Consider the following 17,462-nt stretch of genomic DNA (forward strand, 5'->3'; position numbering starts at 1 on the left):
AGTTCAAGGCCAGCCTGGTCTAGTGAGTTCCAGAACAGCCAGGACTATACAGAGAAACCCTGTCTCGAAAAGCAAAAAAAAAAAAAAAAAAAAAAAAAAAAAGATGGCTAAGAATTCTTCATAGGGTTGCTCTTAAACATTTGTTATTTTAATTTTGTGTGTGTGCGCATATGTATGTGATATATATATTTGCACATGTGTTCAGATGCCTACGGAGGCCAGAAAAAGATACTGGGTCCCCTGGAGCTGGAGTAACAGGAGGTTATGAACTTGGGCTGGGAATTAAATCCAGGTCCTCTGCAAGCTCATCTCAGCAAGTACTCTTAACCATTGAGCCATCTCTCAAACCCAAAGATTTGTTTTTATTAATTGTTATTTAAAATATTTTTGTGTGTGTGGGTATGTGTGAGAATACAGGTGTTTATGGAGACCAGAAGTGTTGAGGCACAGTCTCTCCCTGAACTTGGGGCTTGTTTTCTCTGGTAGGCTGAAAGTCAGCAAGCCCCAGTGAGTCTCCCATCTCTCTCTAACTCCCTTGGAGCTGGGGTTACAGAAGTGTCAGGGTGGCCAGCTTGTCGTACAGGGGCTAGGATCTTAATGCAGGTCCTCATGACTTACACCAATGCTCTTAACTGCTGAGCCAGCTCTCCAGCCTCTCAATGTTTTTTTTTTCTGACTATAAAATTTAAGCTTATTGTAAACAAACACATTTATAACAATAAACAAAAGCTTCTTTTAAAATCCTAATCTTTTCTGTGAGAATCAATGTAAATAAGTTATGCTTGACAAGTACTATTGTCTAAAATGTCCCAGAAAACAAGAGGCATTTACCTGAGTATTTAAGAAACAACAAACTCTTCTCAGTTTGCAACTTTGAACATTTCTGTAAAATCACAGCACAAAGACATAGCTCTTTTACTAATAACCTGTTTTTAAATTTATTATGATTTTACTCCTGGTATGTATATGTGTTTTTTTATGGTTTTGCTCTAGTTGGCAGAGGCTTTAAACTTTTTTCTTTAAAATGTTGTTGTTGATATTTATTTATTTATTTAATGTGTACATACCCATGTATGAAGATGTCTGGTGTTTCAGATCTCCAGGAGTTGGAGTTACAGGTAGTTGTGAACTGCCTGATGTGGGTACTAGGAATCAAACTTGGGTTCTCTTCAAGAACAGTATGTTCTCTTAGCTGCTGAGCCACACCTCCAGCTCCTGCTTTTAATCTTATACTGACATTTGATATAAGGGATGTTTAAGGCCTCAGGAAATAATTAATGCATGTAGATAAAATCAAATTTTACAAAGGTCAGAAGCAACACAGGCAAGTGGTTAACCAGGTTAGGCCTCCCTCCTTAGTCACTGAAGAGAGGTTTCAGAGTTTTCTCAAAAGCTGTACTTGCTTTCTCTTAGCACAATGAGATTTTAAATTCATTCATAGCCAAAGACAGGCTTTACTAAGATTGCACAGGAAAAGACGGGTCTCTGTTCATGGTTGTAGCACTTATTCAATAAACGCAGGCAGAACAGGTGATTCCTCAATGTTCCCAAAGGATCTCCCTCCCTTCCCCTCTCCTTCTCAATGCATGGATTCTCAATCACTGTCTCAAATGGTAAGATACGTAAGGAACATAAACTTTGTAATTCTCATGCATAGAATTCAATTGAGATGCTTAAATTTGGATCTTAAAATATCCTTCAAAATAACAATGTTCAGGCCTAGAGAGAGGGCTCAGCAGTTAAGAGTACGTGTTCCTTCCTATTGAGGACCTGGGCTCAATTCCTTATACTCACAAGATGGCTTATAACTGTCTATACCTCTAATTCCAGGGGATGCAATGTTCTCTTCTGACCTCTGTAAGTACCAAGCATGCACACAGAACACAGACATGCGCAAAAAAAACACCACTCATACACATCAAATAAAACTATGAATTGAAAAGAAAACATTTTCAAATATCAATGTGTCCTCTGGTCTGAGTAGGAACATAAGTAATGACTATGAAACCTCTAGTCTTTACCTATGAAAAAGAAATGAAGCTGGGAGAAATAGCTTGTTTCTATGCCACATTCGCCCACATTCAGATCCCAATACACAGATTACCAACACAATCATGTGTCTGCTAATCAGAGTTATGTCCTTCACAAACATTATGCAAATTATTCAGAGCCTTGGGTTAAGTGCCTCCACTGAAGACAGGAAGTGGCTCTTTGAATTTAAAGGGAATAAGGAACAAAAGGCACCACCTTCTGGAGTCACCTGCGGAGCTTCTTTCCCTTTCTCTCCAGTATTCCTCCAGAAGAGGTCTTCAGGAGAAAATTCTAGGCACCATAATGCACAGGACAGCTGTGATGTTCTCTACCTGAGCCATTTTCTCTTCAAGCAGTTCTTAGCATTCTAGAGTGGCGTACTTACCCCCAGATGGCTCTCACAGCAGAGATGCGAACTGACGGGGGTTGTGTCTCATGAAGACCACTAACTGTTGCCTGTAGGAACTGCTGAATCAGTTCAGGGGACATAGCGACAGTGAAGCGACTGGCAGCCCACAGTGCCCGGCCCAAGAGGAAAGGAGACGCTAGGAGGAAGAGCAATTGCAGGCTGCATGATGAAAAGTCCCTCTTCCCCTGCTCTTGCCCAACTCCATTTCTCAAATGTTAACAAACACACCATACAACATAGATGACTTCTATGAAAGAAAAAGCACAATTTCACATGGTAAAAGCAGAGGTGCAGTAAATGGCACAGAATCCTTTTTCTCAATTCTACCTCTGACTATTCTGAGACTGAAGTCCTCACTACTGCTTACCCGCACTGGTCCCTTTTCTAAATCCATCCACTGCCTCTTCTTTCCTATCACTGTCTCAACTACAGCTCTATGTTATCCCTCTATTAATAACCTGACAAATAATTTTACAGTCCACCAAACACACATGATACTAGTGCTGACATTCAAGGCTCCCTCGATGGCTATTAAGCTAAAGCACATAGCAGGACTTAGAACTCACATCTTGCTTTGTCAACTCTAAGCTTTGTTTAAATCACAAGTCAACAGGTTCCTGTCATACTGTCTCTATGATTTCTCAGCCTGCAGTAATCTCAGTCATCTCTGAGCCACTGTAATTCTATATGTTCAGCTTTCTCATATGCTGTATTTTGTTTGACACTCCAATCTACTGGTATAACAATTACTATCTCCTGCTAAGCATAAACTGTTTAAGAATACTGAATTTATTCAGCTTGTCAAAGAGCTTAGCTTAGTTGCTCACATTAAAATATCAAATTGAGGAATTATTGAGTAGTAGTTCTTAACAAACCAGGAAAGAATTACTAACACTTTAGATACAGAGGTAGTAACTACCAAAGTATGGCTTAGGTATTTCTAGAAGTCCTTAATGCTAAAACCATCATCTTTTAATTTAAACATTTTATAATTTTATATGTATGGGAATTTTGTTTGCATGTATGTGTGTGTACTTCATGTGTGCCTGGTACCCAGAAGAGGACATGGGACCTCCCTAAAACTGGAGCTACAAACAGCTGTGGGCTGCCATATGGGTGCTGGGAACCAAACCCAGAGTCTGAAAGAAAAACCAGTGTTCTAAACCACTGAACCATCTCTCCAGCTCCTAAAATCATTTTTAAAGGAATAGCAAGACATTAACTTTTTTATTCTCATTCCTTCCCAAATGATCAACAACACTTTCCAGAGGTTTTATGATACATATATGACATAATAGCTATTATAACTAACAGAATAGATACAAGCCACACTTCTTGTGGTGTTTTTGTTTAAAGATTTTAATCTCATTTATGAATATATACATATGTGATGTGTGCACATTACATACAGTGCCAGTAGTTGCCATTAGAGGGCATCAGATCCCTTGGAACTCGAGCTACAAGCACTTGTGACTTACATCTCTTTAAGTATTAAGAACTAAACTCAGATCTTTACATACACAAACACACACACACACACACAAAACTGAGGAAGACAGAGACAGACAGACAGACAAACATACAGGGGAGAGCAAGAGGGAGTAAGGGGAAGAGAGGGGGAGGAAGGAAAGAGGGAGGAAGAGAGGGAGGGAAGGAGGCTAAGAGAAGAGATAGCTCAGGGATTAAGAATGCTTTCTCTGTAATCACAAGGCTAGGATTTTGAATGCAACAAGCCAGAGGGCCCAGAAAACGCCTGTGATCCCAGCTCTGGACAGCGGTGGAAACAATAGGTCTGATGGGGTTTGCTGGATTCTGTCTAGCCAAGATGTGAACCCCAACTCCAAGGAGAGACCTTGTCTCAAAGATCTAGGCAGAGGGTAATATAGGATACTCAACAACCTCTTCTGGTCTATGATGTGCAAAAATCATACACACACAGGTACACAATGAAACAAATACTAAAAAGTACCTAAGTGAGTTAACATCAGGTCCCAAGATCTTCTAGAATCCTGGCATGTATTCAAACATACCTGACAGGTTGAGGTCTGCAAGGATGACATTGGTCAGGAACCCATGCATATCAAAATGGATCCTGCCATTTTTCACACTGTCAGTGATGATAGACTTCACAGAGCCTAGAGCAAGCATACAGGCCTCGTGGATCTTCCACCTGTAACAGGGATACTGCAGTTGGAAAAGCAAACTACACTTCCAAAATAAGTAAGGCCATTCAGAGTATTCCAAAGTAATTTGATCCCAAAATCATTTGTCAGTATTTCTAATTAATTTACTTAAAAGTATATTTCTATATGTATCCATCCATCCATCCACCCACCCATCCATCTGCCTATCATCTATCATGTGGGAGCACCAGCAATGGCGTGGGTGGAATCAGAGGATACCTTTCTAAAGCTCCTCACTTCTATGCTCTGGGTTCTAGGGATTGAACTGTTTGCCAGGTTGACATCAAGCATCCTTACCTGCTGAGCCATCTCATCTGTTCTTGTTTTTTAAAGATTTATTTATTTATTTATTTATTTATTTATTTTATAGAGATCACTGTCGCTGTCTTCAGACACACCAGAAGAGGGCATCTGATCCCATTACAGATGTTTGTGAGCCACCGTGTAGTTTTGCTGAGAATTGAACCTCTTAATTGCTCTTAACTGCTGAGCCATCTATCCAGCCGTAGCCCTTATTTTTTTGAGATAGGGTCTCACATAGGCCAGGCTCGACTCAAACTTGCTATGTATCTGACAATGATGGCCTTGGACTTCTAAATCTCTTGCTTCTACCTTCCGAGTGTTAGGAGAGAAGTCATGTACTACATCTAGTCTCATTCTTTCAGTTTAAACACTATTAAGTGTTACAGAAAACACGGAAGTATAATAGTCGAGTCTTCGAATTAAAACCAAAAGTGCCCCCTGTCAAAGCTATTTAAAAAGGGATAGAATGGGCTCATTTCCCCTCAGACACAGCAATGCTTCAAACAAGGCTGTAAGCAGAGCTTCTGCTCACCCTTACCAGTGCTCAGTACCGCTGGTTTTTGTCTGCTCTGCTTCCTGTAAATGCCGAGTGGCTGCAGTAGCCAGGGCCACTGCACTCTCATTCTGGAAATCTGTGGCCACAGCCTACGAGAGAAGATTGAAAAATAAATCTATGTATGTCTATGGTTCAAATTCTGATACACCCATACTAAAGCCTCATCAGGTGTATTAAAAGTGACCCCATTAGTTCAGGGTCTCTGATGAAGCTAAGGTAACACCTGAAACTGTGGTGTTCAGGCACTATAAAGCACCATAAAGCTCTAAATAGCTCTAAATAGCTGATCATTCTGGCTCTATTAGCATAAATGAAAAAATGATAATTAGCTTTGGACAACAATGGACAAGATATTCTCTTTGAAACTGACTGATTATGAGAATATGAGGCTGCTCTAACAGTGTATTATTTTTTTTCTGTCCTACTTTATTTTTTGGAGCTGGCAATTCAATCAAGCTCACTTTTCACACTGAACTACACACCCAGCTCCTCCTGTAACCCATGACAGGTGACTTAGAAGCACTAAATACAAATGCATGGTTTACCAACAAATCCAAGAAAAACTGGCAGTTTCTTCACAGCATTCAACCTAGAGACAACCCTATGCCCAAGTTGGAGAAGCCAGAGAACTCACGAGCTGATGTTGCATGCTTACTTCCCAATCTTTTTAAGTTTGTCAGTTTCTGATATGTGCTATGGAGGTCTGTTGAAGGCAGATTAAACTGAAATGTTCTAAACTCAATGAGCCAGGTGCAAAAACTTTGGAATTTCTCAGTCTCAAATTTCATGAGCAACTTTCTTATATCCTTAAAAAAGTCTGTGATAAAGCTGTCCCACAGTACCGCTTACCTTGGGTTAGGTGTCTAGGAAGAAACTTCCAGTTACTGAAGGGTTATCTGGTTGAAGTAGCAAGGTAACTTACCAGCAGTAAGTCTTGAGCTGCTATTCTAACAGTGTAGGAGAATGTGTCATCATCCTCATCTTCGACAAACTGTTGTGGGTTAGCTGTCCACACTTTAATCTGTGAAGGAGAGGAAGTCGGCTCATTCTAGTCAATCTTCTCCTGATCAAAACTCTACAGTCTTTTTCTTTTTGAAGCAGGGTCTCACTATGTAGCTCTGGCTGGTCTTAAACTAAGAGCCCTCCACCTACCTCCCAATACTTTAAATTTTTTGTTGTTGTTGTTGAGAAACAAATGATTATCCAAAAATGTAGGACTGGCTATTTATCTACAATAATCTTTTTTAGAATATGACAAATTACTTAGTTCTCTGTTGCTACCATCAGCTTGCTACTCTGATAAGCAGATTTTCTGAATATATTGGGTATTTACTATAAAAGTACAGCAATTTTTTGTGCTGATATGTGTGAAAGACACTATCATAGTCTTTTCTCTCTCTCTCTCTCTCTCTCTCTCTCTCTCTCTCTCTCTCTCTCCTTTTCTTTCTTTTTTTTTTTCCAGACAGGATTTCTCTGTGTAGTTCTGGCTATCCTGGAACACTGTAAACCAGGCTGGCCTTGAACTCAGATCTGCCTGTTTCTGCCTTCCGAGGGCTGCAATTAAAGGTATGTTCCACCACCTGGCATTATATTAATTAAAAAAAAAATACATTTATGCTTATGAGGAGGTCAGAGAGCAAATATCAGGAGTCAGTTCTGTCCTACCACACGGATCAGAGGATTAAACCAAGGTCATTGGGCTTGGTAGTGAATGTCTTTACCTGCTGAGCCATCTCAATGGTCTAAGCTGATGCATTTTTTTGTTAGTACTTTAAATACAGTATTTTTATTAATTTGTTGAGAACTTCATACAATGTGTTCTGAGTACTTTCACCACTTTGCTCTTTCTGCAACTATTTCCAGATCTGGGGAAATTAATTTATTTTTAATTAAATTTTTTTTGAAACAGGGTTTCTCTGTGTAGCCCTGACTGTCCTGGCTTCCCTCTGTAGCTCATGCTGGCTTCAGTCTCAGAAACCAGACTGCCTCTGCCTCTTGAGTGCTGGGATTAAAGGTATGTACCACCATGCCTGGCTGGAGAAAGAAGTTTTAAAAACCTAGTTGTTTATTTTGTTCCTCTTCTAAGTGAAGATCAGAGAAGCCATGGAGGCTTCAACATGGCAAAGAACAAATGCTGATCAAACAATACTAACAAGTGTGGAGGCAGGAACAGGAGCAAGCTGAAATAAAAGCCTATTAATATACTGTCTGCATTGCAGATTAGGCTAAGAAAATGTGACTCAGATTCAAACTCTAAATTTGATGATATAGTTTACTTAGTATGGGGCTTTGTAGATGTAGCTAAATCATGGGAACTCCCAGGGCTTGTGTAAGATCTCCAGGATCCCTAGTCTGAGCTGCTGCACTCTTGATGGCTGGCAGGGGATAAAGACTAACCTCACTGTTTACAGGAAGTGCCGGATAAGTTCTCCTACAAACTATGATTTTTGCTCAGTGGTTTCACAGAGATTTTCCTAATGAAAAAAATGTTCTGAAAGTCTAACATTAGGATTGATAAAATAATACCATAACTTCTCTAGGATTTCACATAAAGTTAGTCTCTCCATGTCTGTTTTATAGAAATGAGATGTTTACTTGACCAAGTTTCCAACGCAACTTAGTAGCTGTCTCCCACGTTATTACCTGCTCCTCGGTGATCTGCATGTACAGGATGATGTAGTAGATGAGCTCAGGCAGAGCTTTCTTAACCGTGCTTTTGAATTTGCTGTTTTCCAATAGGGCATGGACAAACTCAAAAATGCTAAAGACGAGGTTTTCAAAGCCCAGGACTTCTCCTACAGGGATACATGACAGTAGAAATCAATGCCATGAAAACAAAAGGGAGGATCCGTTCCAGAAATAAACTACATTATCTTTGTAAATTAATGAACGTGTAAAGTACTTGCTAATTTTTCCTGAAGGATTGGTAGAAGAGGCTGAAGAGTCAAAGATAGGAAGTTTGAGGATATTAAATACTTTTAGGAGTAAAAGAATTATAAACACTGAACGTATTTCCCAGCGTGTCTAGTTTTGATCTGAAGTACTTAAAAATACTGACATATAAATGAAGGCTATCATCATGTGAGACTTTGAAATTAAATGAGATAAAATGACACAGGTAGCTAGCTGTATCAGACATCTGTTACATTCAAATGTCACAATTTTCAGCTGGCTTTGCAAGCTTCCTTAAGGATGACACAGAAGATGATGAATTCTCAATGGCTCACACCTAATACACTGAAAAGATACTTTTACCACTTTTGTTTTCTACTTCTGACTTGTCTGTGTCAATATCCCTTTCCCTAAGAATTGGTATTTCCATTAGGATCAGATAAACTACGTACCATCAGAATCCACAGGATCTTCCACTTCCTCTGTGTAATTCACTTCTGTCCTCACATAAGTATGATGCAGAGTAAAGAAAGAGAATCTGGAGTCTGCTTTACATATAGTCTACAAGGGAGTGCTGTATACCCCAACACCAAGAACAGATATAACACTTAGATATAAGAGCACAAGACTGAGACCCAAGGCTAGATCCCCAGTGTTAGGCAGTGGCGGGTTCTCTGAGTTTTCAGGAAAGGATATAAGGCAGCACTTTCAGTTAGAGTGTTCCAAACAATGGGCAGGATCTGTTGCATGGAGGACACCATGTGCTTTGGGAAGTTTTTCACCAAGGCTGTCACTGCCTGAGAAGAGAAAATACTACTAAGCAACACAGCAGCAACCAATGATTTCTGACTCTTTCTCAGCTCTAAGCTTACTGATAGTATATCTTTACCTTCAGAACCTCCATCTTAAAACCACTGTCAGATGTGGGGCCATCCGGCATCTGGAGCGCCTGAACAAAGGCCTCTGTGAACTGCTGCACCACGGGAAAGATCAGGACTTTGGCTGCACCCTGACAACAGAAACCAAAGTCAATGCTGGACAAACCCTCAACCCAGAGCTCAGCACACACACTAAATTCTCAGTTTTAAAGCATCTTTTAGGGCCAGGTCCTAATGAAAGGGCAGAGCTATAGTCACTGCAGGAGTTTCTCAAGCCTTCTGACCTCAGCTCCTACCTGCACTTCTTCACTATAGTCTTCCGAAACCTAGTCCATGCACTCACTCTCAGAAAAGCACCTGGATCACGGGAATCAGAATTTCCAGCTAGCTTTCCTTTACACGAGAAGGCCAGAAGAAAAGAAAGGCTTGAGATGTCCAATGTAAAAGGAAACAGAAACACTTGGAATATAGCTCCGTGGTAGAGTGCTTGCTTGGAATATGTGAGGTCCTGGGTTTAATTCCCAGCATGGAGAAACCCAAACCAAAGCAACGCCCCCAATGCCCCAAACAACAATACCCAAACACAAAACAAAATAAACAAACAAAACAAAAACATCAAAACAGAAAGAAGTAAAAAGAGAATACAGAAAAGGTGTTTGAGGAAACATAAAGCTAAGATATAGAAATAATATATGTATGTTAAAATGTTAATGAAAATGCTAAATCTCTAAAACTGGCTAGCGTGCTTTCTGGTAGTTATGAAATGGGTCTTTGGCAATGTAAAGTATTAATAAAGACTTTGAAGCATAAATTTTGTCAAAGGCTCACTTACCTTTTCCAGTTCCTCCATGTTACAGATCATATGAGCACACGTAGTAAAAATCTCCACTGCCCGGGAACGAGTTCGAATACCATACACCTGAGAAAAAGATCACGGCATAACCCTGAGATTGGAGCATATATGTTGTACATGTGACTAGAAGTAAAACTAGGACTAACCAATGAATCCTCACAGTTAATTCCCTAAAGAGACACAGATGCAATCCACTTATGTAAAAAATTGGGTTTCTGTAATTAAGAGAGCATAAGGTGGCTGGCAGTATATACCTTTAATCCCATCACTGGGGAAACAGAGGCAGGCAGATTTCTGTGAGTTCAAGGCCAGCCTGGTCTACAAAGTGAGTTCCAGGTCAGCCAGGGCTACACAGAGGGAGACTATATCTGTGTACTTGAAATACAAATAAAACAGAAACAAAAACACAAAACAGAGAGAGGGAGAGCATAAAGCAGTAGGAGGCTAAACTCACTAGAATAGCCTTTAATACATACAGGCCTCTGTGACTTTAAAAAAACAGGTCCTGTAATACTTGAAATCCTAACAAAAGACAAGATCTTACTCAACAGCCCCCACTGGCCTACAAATCACAGAAATTACCTTTCCTTTGCCTGCTGAGTGCTGGGTTTAGAGACACCCTCTACCATGTCCACCTTGGCTAATAGATGTTTTTCCTTTTTTGGAAATGGGGTTACGACGTGCTCAGCTGCTACTCTGTCTCTACTGTGTGATGACAGAAGGATGAACCCAGGGCCTTGAAAGCACATACTCTATACTGAGCTGATCCCCACTTCTCAATATATTTCCTTTACAATGTAGAGTATTCACTGGGGGCAAGTATTCATATATTACTGAGTACAGATCATTATTTATGTACATACTAACACATATATACATAATACATTAAGATTCTATCCTTGCAATGAAGTAACAGATGATTTCTAAATCCTTGGTTGAGTAGGTTAGGTCAAGAATGGCACTATGCACTCAAGGATGATAGGGTGCAAAGCTGAGTGGTGTTGAGACACTTTGGTTATTTCATCAAGTGCTTTTCCTTGTAGTCATGAGTTCAAAGACTATGGTCAATTCAATTTCTGATCTAGATCACTGTCAGTTCCAGTTACTTGGCACCAGTGACAACAACCATCGCCATACACCTGAGAGGTGAGATGATCAGAGCCAAGCAGGTCCTTTTGCTGCACCTACTGGGCTGAGAGTCCATACCTCGGCCATGGTGAATATCTTATACATCTCTGGGAGAATGACAGGAGCAACAAGTGGCATCTGTGTGTCTGTCACTTCTCGAGTAAACTCTGCAAAGACAAAAAGTAAAAGATGCTCCATAAAGGCAAAGTGTGAAAACTTGCAAGTCATCTTAGGCAGCAGTTCCTAGTCAGCACATAGGAATGACCACTTGTCTAGCAAGCTCACTCTGGGGAGAAAAAGGAGCCAGAAGTATTATTCATCAGAAGGGGAGAGAGAATAGGAACACAAAAGAAGATATAAGAGGGGGCTGGAGAGATGGCTCAGTGGTTAAGAGCACTGACTGCACTTCTAGAGGTCCTGAGTTCAAATCCCAGCAACCACATGGTGGCTCACAACCATCTGTAATGAGATCTGATGCCCTCTTCTGGTGTGTCTGAAGACAGCTACAGTGTACTCATATATAATAAATAAATTAAAAAAAAAAAAAAAGAAGATATAAGAAATTAAAAGGAAAAGCACACAGACTAAAGCCATCTGCAACACAACTGCATACAAGTAAGACAAACAGGGATCCTTCTGAGCTTGAGCCATGACAGCATTTGGGCACTCTCGAGATCTCTTAACTGCTATTCTGGTTTCTGTCAGCTCTGTCTCCTGACAAGTTACTTCAATGTAAATATCAAAACAGACATAAACAGGGCATAGTGTCACATGCCTTTAATCCCAGCACTTAGAAGGCAGAGGTTGGTGGATCTCTGAGTTCAAGGTCAGCATGGTACAGATCAAGTTCCAGGACATGGTGAGACACAGGGCTTGAGAAAAACCAACCAACCAACCAACCAACCAACCAACTACCCACCCACCCACCCATCCTCCCAGCCAAAAATGTATTAAGTTTCAGCTCCATTTATCAGTGTGTAATTCCGGGGTTGCTGTTAACTGGACAGGAAGAAGATTCCCAAGTGAAAGTGTTTAACCCATGTGCAGATTTGAAAGAGGTGAGAAAAGACAGGTCACATCTTCTTGTGCCTGGAAAAACTAAAATAAGAAAATGATATGCAAAGCACATAAAGACCCTGTACCATCCCCACAGGTCAAATACAGATCAAATACTGGAGACCAGCTATTTTTTAGGAATGTGGCTTCCTTTCGAAAGATAAATTCCGAGCTTTATCTTAATAAAGGAGTATCAAATTCCATTGACAGATTGAAGTCAGCCCAAATAAATACACTGGATAGCTAGCATATTACCACCTCCTAGCCTTTGGCCTAAGATCAAGCATAACCTGCATTTATTGATAAAAGCTTTATGAAAAAAATACAGCATAGAGCTTGGGTGTAGCTTAGCATGTCCAAGGGTCTGGTCAAATACCCAGTGTTATCACCACCATCACCACTACATAGACGGATAAAAGAGGTGGTATTGAAGTGGCTAACTGTACTTAACTTTCCTATAATCGTTGTGAGTAGCCTCAATTTGTTCATACTTTATAGGTTTAAATTTAAAGTAAGTTTTTTAAGGTCATTATTATCAAGCCAGAAAGTTTGGGATATTAACACCTAAATTTACAAAACTATAAGACAGAAGTAAAAGATTTATCTATTGGATCAAATATTTAAATTCTTAGCATATATTTCCTTCATATCATGGGACCATGTTCTCTTTTATAAACAGAAAAATAACTCGGAAGTCAAGAACAGTATCTTCCCCCCAAAAGTCTCTAAGACATTGGGCACAGCTGGACACGCCCTTTCCCAGCTATTCAGGAAGCTGAGGCAGGATTACAGGAGCCTAGGAGTTAGAAGGCAGCCTGGGCAACACAGAGTGACCTCCATCTCAAAATAAAAAAGAAACCCCTATAGACAACCGGTCCCATGTTTCTCCTGAGTTCTTACGCACACACTAGTACTTTTCTGTCCTCATGTACACTCCAGTTCCTGTGGTGTGAAGTCTGCCCTCTTTTGAAATCAGCTGGTGTAACTATTTGTGAATGGAGGTTGGCTGCCGTCCACTTCATGCCTGATGACTCATTACAAAGGATACAGGTTTCTTCATCAGTTCCTTCTCTTGGCTGACAGAAAAGTGACCTCACTGTATAATAATTTCCTTAGTCAAGTACAAAGACTCTTCTGCATTCCAATCAGAGTAACTGTACTGCCATCTTTTCTTTCCTGGTCTGTCAGAAAGAAGCTGAACTCTGTACAGGAAGATTAGGATTTCCCCTCTTTGGCTAAAACAATTGTCCTTTGCTAGATATCCTGGCACTATGAGAGCTAAGTAAAGGCTCTTAGAAGTTCAATTCCACAAAGCAGTCATCTCATTCATACAGAAGCAGGGAGGTGAAAGGTCAATCAAGGAGCACCTTGGTCTTTCTGGTGTTTCTGAGCTGAAAGTTCAGCAATAGGAACACAGTAGGTACTGTAAAAGGGCAACTACGGATAAGAACAGGATGCTTTGAAACAGACGGAGATTTGCCTTTGACATAGAATCAATAGATAACCTACTATTAATACTGAACTGACATGTAAACCGCAGTGTAGATGCCAAGTAAACAGATTCATCGGCTAGACCTAGAGTGCTGCTCCTTATACACCCGAGCCCAGGAGCCAAACTGCACGGAATTCAGGGATTATCAGGAAAGGACTTTTGTTTGTTTGTTTTGTTTTGGACAGGGTTCCTCTGTATATCCTTGGCTGTTCTGGAACTCCACCTGCTGCCATTCCCCCCTCACTCCCCCACCTTGTGCTGGGATTAAAGGCATGCACCAACATGCCCTGCAGGAAAAGACTTTCAACCTCCTCTCCTTTCATATGCCAGAGCCCCAAGAACAGAGGCTTCAGAGATCAAAGGCTCCCTCTTTTCTCCTCTATCACACAACACCATGCAGAACCTACCAGAGCCAGAAGACTTGAGAATTAACTTGCAACTAAGTGCAGCTGAACTAACAATTTATTCCATAACCAGTCTTTTAAAAAATACATATCTTATTTGTCTTCACAGGCCAGAGGCACTGGATTCCCTGAAGCTAGAGTTAAATAAAGGCAGCTATGAACTGCTTAATGTGGATACACAGAATTTAACTCAGGTCATCTGCAAAAGCAGTATGCATGCTTAACTGCGGAGCCATCTCTCCAGCTTTGTAAATATTCCTTTTAATCCCCTTTTGGGTTTTTTTTTTTTTTTTTTAAAGATAGGTCTCACTACGTAGACCAAGCTTGCCTCAAACTCCTAAGATATGCCTGCCCCTGCCTCTCAAGCACAAGAATGAATAAATGAATGAATGAATGAATCTATCTATCTATCTATCTATCTATCTATCTATCTATCTATCCATCCATCCAACCATCCATCTATCCATCTATTTATTTTCGAGACAGGGTTTCTTTGTGTAGCCCTGGCTGTCCTGGAACTCACTCTGTAGACCAGGCTGGCCTCAAACTCAGAAATCCACCTGCCTCTGTCTCCCAAGTGCTGGGATTAAAGGCGTGCGTCCTCACTGCCTGTCCATTTTTTTTTTTTTAATGTATGTTGGTGTTCTGTCCTAATGTATGTCTATATGAGGATGTCAGATCCCTTGGAACTGGAATTACAGACAGTTGTGAGCTGCCATGTGGGTACCGGGAATTCAACATAAATCCTCTGGAAGAACAGCCAGTACGCTCTTAACTGCTGAGCCCAGAGGTGGGTAGGTTTTTGGTTTTTTTTTTTTTGTTTTTGTTTTGTTTTTTTGCTTTGTTTCTATTTATTTATTTACTTACTTAAATTTTTATATATACTTGGCCTTCATATATGTCTGTGCACCACATGTATTGTGCCTATAGAAGTCAGAAGAGGACATGTATCCTCTAGAACTGAAGCTATAGATGGTTTTGAGCTTTCAGGTAGGTGCTAGGAATTGAACCCAGGACCTCATTTTAATAACAAGTGCTCTTAACCACTAAACTATCTCTTCAGCCCCACAAAATAATTTTTAATATCTGATACTCTATTATTTATACTCCTTTTTTAGAAAAAACTATTTTTTATATTTGTTTTATTATTTTATGTAGGACTATTTTGCCTACATGTATATATTTTGCCTGTATGTATATGCATCACATGAGTATCTGATGCTCTTGGAGGACTGAAGAGGGAGGTCAGATACCTTGGGCTGGAATTATAGAGGATTATTAATCAACATGTGGGTCTTGGGAACTCAGGTCCTCTGTGACAGCAACAAGTGGCTTTAACCACTGAGCCAACTCTCCAGGCAAATTATGTCTACTCTTGCATCAATGCCTCATGATTGTTGTGCCTCATGTCAATGCCTCATGACTGTTGTGTATGTTCGTCCACCAGTCATGCTCCACCATCCCCCAGTTACAACTCATACATCAGCGTCCTTCTGGGGGAAGGGGGCTCTTGTCTGCATGTACGTGTGTGCACCAAGTGCCTGAGGAGGTGCCAGGAGAGGGAGTTATAGCCTCTGGAATTGGGGTTACAGATGGCTGTGAGCCATCATATGGGTCCCCTGGAGGAGCAGCCACTGCTCTTAAGCACTGAGCCGTCTCTCCAGCCTCATAAACTCCCCTCTTCTTCCTATATTTTTCTTCTTTCTCTCATCTTATCCCTTACTTTTTACTTAATTAAAACTTTCCATCAGCTTTAACAATCTCTGAAATCTGCAGACCCCAAAGGCGTCTCACTTTCCCCTTCTAGCTACCTTTTACGTAGCTCAATGTTATTCCTCTCCACAGGATCTACACTAACTCCTCTTTCTTACCCAGCCTACTTCCTCCCTATTTCTATCTTACCAACAAACATCTGAGTCCACTCTACACTACTTAAACCTAGTTGTTTGTCCTCCAACAGTTCTTGACAATTGCTTAGTGGTGATATCAAGCAGCTGTGGTTGCTCTCACGGCTAATATGGAATGCAGGGAATAAGACAGCCTGTATACCAGGTCCCTAGAGCTGCTCCTGGTCTAAGGAATGATTTTCTGAACTACACATTCAACATCGCCACATTCAGGTCTCATTTGACCATTTCAAATATGTCTGTCATCTGAAAACTATAACTGACAAAAAATAAACCAAGCAAAGAAAAAACACTAGATGTGTAAATCCCAATGCAGCAACATAAAAAAAAAACAGGAAAAAAACAAAGTATAGTAGCTCCTCCAAAATTACTAAAACTATAGCAATGATCTCTAGTGAGAGTCAGATGAAGTCCCTGAGAGAGAACCCAGTGTAACAAGCACATTCCAAGATACAAATAAACACCTGAATGAAATAAGGAAGGCTAGGATGATATGAAAGAATTCAAAAGAAACCGAAATACTCAAGAAAAGCCAAGCAGAAATGCTGGAATTAAAAGACAGTTAAATAAATTCTGTGGACAATCTCAGCACAGAATTAATAAAGGAGAGGACAGAGTGTCTGCACCTGAAGACAAGATGGAGGAACTGGAACAGGGCAACAAGGACAAAGATAAAACATTAAGAGGGGCCGGGCGGTGGTGGCGCACGCCTTTAATCCCAGCACTCGGGAGGCAGAGGCAGGCGGATTTCTGAGTTCAAGGCTAGCCTGGTCTACAGAGTGAGTTCCAGGACAGCCAGGACTACACAGAGAAACCCTGTCTAGAAAAACCAAAAAAAAAACAAAAAAAAAAAACAAAAAAAAAACAAACAAACAAACAAAAAAAACCCAAAAAAAAAAAAAAACATTAAGAGGGTACAGATGGGAATTCCAAGATAGATAAGACACTCTGAAAAGACTAACTTGATGGGGAACAGACACAGGAAAATCTCATTGTAAAGGCATAGAGAATACTTCCTTTTATTTTGTGGTTGGTTTTTCAAGACCGGGTTACTATGTATAGCCCTGGCTGTCCTAGAACTCCAACTCTAGACAAGGCTGGCCTCAATTCAATAAGATCTGCTTGCCTCTACCTCCGGAGTGCTGGGATTGAAGGTGTGCACCATCACTGCCTGGTAAGAAAATATTTTCAAACGAATCATAACAGAAAAATTTCCCAAGTTTGAAAAAGAGGTATCAACCCAGATACAGAAGAAAACACAAAGACAAGACCAGAAAAGACACTTCCTTTGTTAGAATTTAACTAAAACCGCTTTTCTAGTTTGCTTTCTGATGCTGTGATAAAACACTGACCAAACACAACTTGGGCAA

The 17,462-nt window shown here is 40.4% G+C and overlaps 1 protein-coding gene across 3 annotated transcripts in view; it reads right to left on the bottom strand.

Moving 5' to 3' along the window:
- The window catches only part of Ipo9 (importin 9), a 50,744-nt gene that overhangs the window by 16,990 nt on the left and 16,292 nt on the right, over window positions 1-17,462 (bottom strand). For all 3 annotated transcript variants that reach the window (XM_034512820.2, XM_076941252.1, XM_076941253.1), the window contains exons 5-14: window positions 11,312-11,400; window positions 10,085-10,171; window positions 9,264-9,383; window positions 9,071-9,171; window positions 8,827-8,885; window positions 8,126-8,277; window positions 6,405-6,503; window positions 5,465-5,571; window positions 4,471-4,610; window positions 2,417-2,576 (exon numbers count right to left, since the gene is read on the bottom strand). In XM_034512820.2, coding sequence (XP_034368711.1) covers window positions 2,417-2,576; window positions 4,471-4,610; window positions 5,465-5,571; window positions 6,405-6,503; window positions 8,126-8,277; window positions 8,827-8,885; window positions 9,071-9,171; window positions 9,264-9,383; window positions 10,085-10,171; window positions 11,312-11,400 — 1,114 coding nt within the window. The remainder of the gene's footprint in view (window positions 1-2,416; window positions 2,577-4,470; window positions 4,611-5,464; window positions 5,572-6,404; window positions 6,504-8,125; window positions 8,278-8,826; window positions 8,886-9,070; window positions 9,172-9,263; window positions 9,384-10,084; window positions 10,172-11,311; window positions 11,401-17,462) is intronic.

This window comes from Arvicanthis niloticus, chromosome 10, assembly GCF_011762505.2.
Source record: "Arvicanthis niloticus isolate mArvNil1 chromosome 10, mArvNil1.pat.X, whole genome shotgun sequence".
Classification (NCBI taxonomy): domain Eukaryota; kingdom Metazoa; phylum Chordata; class Mammalia; order Rodentia; family Muridae; genus Arvicanthis; species Arvicanthis niloticus.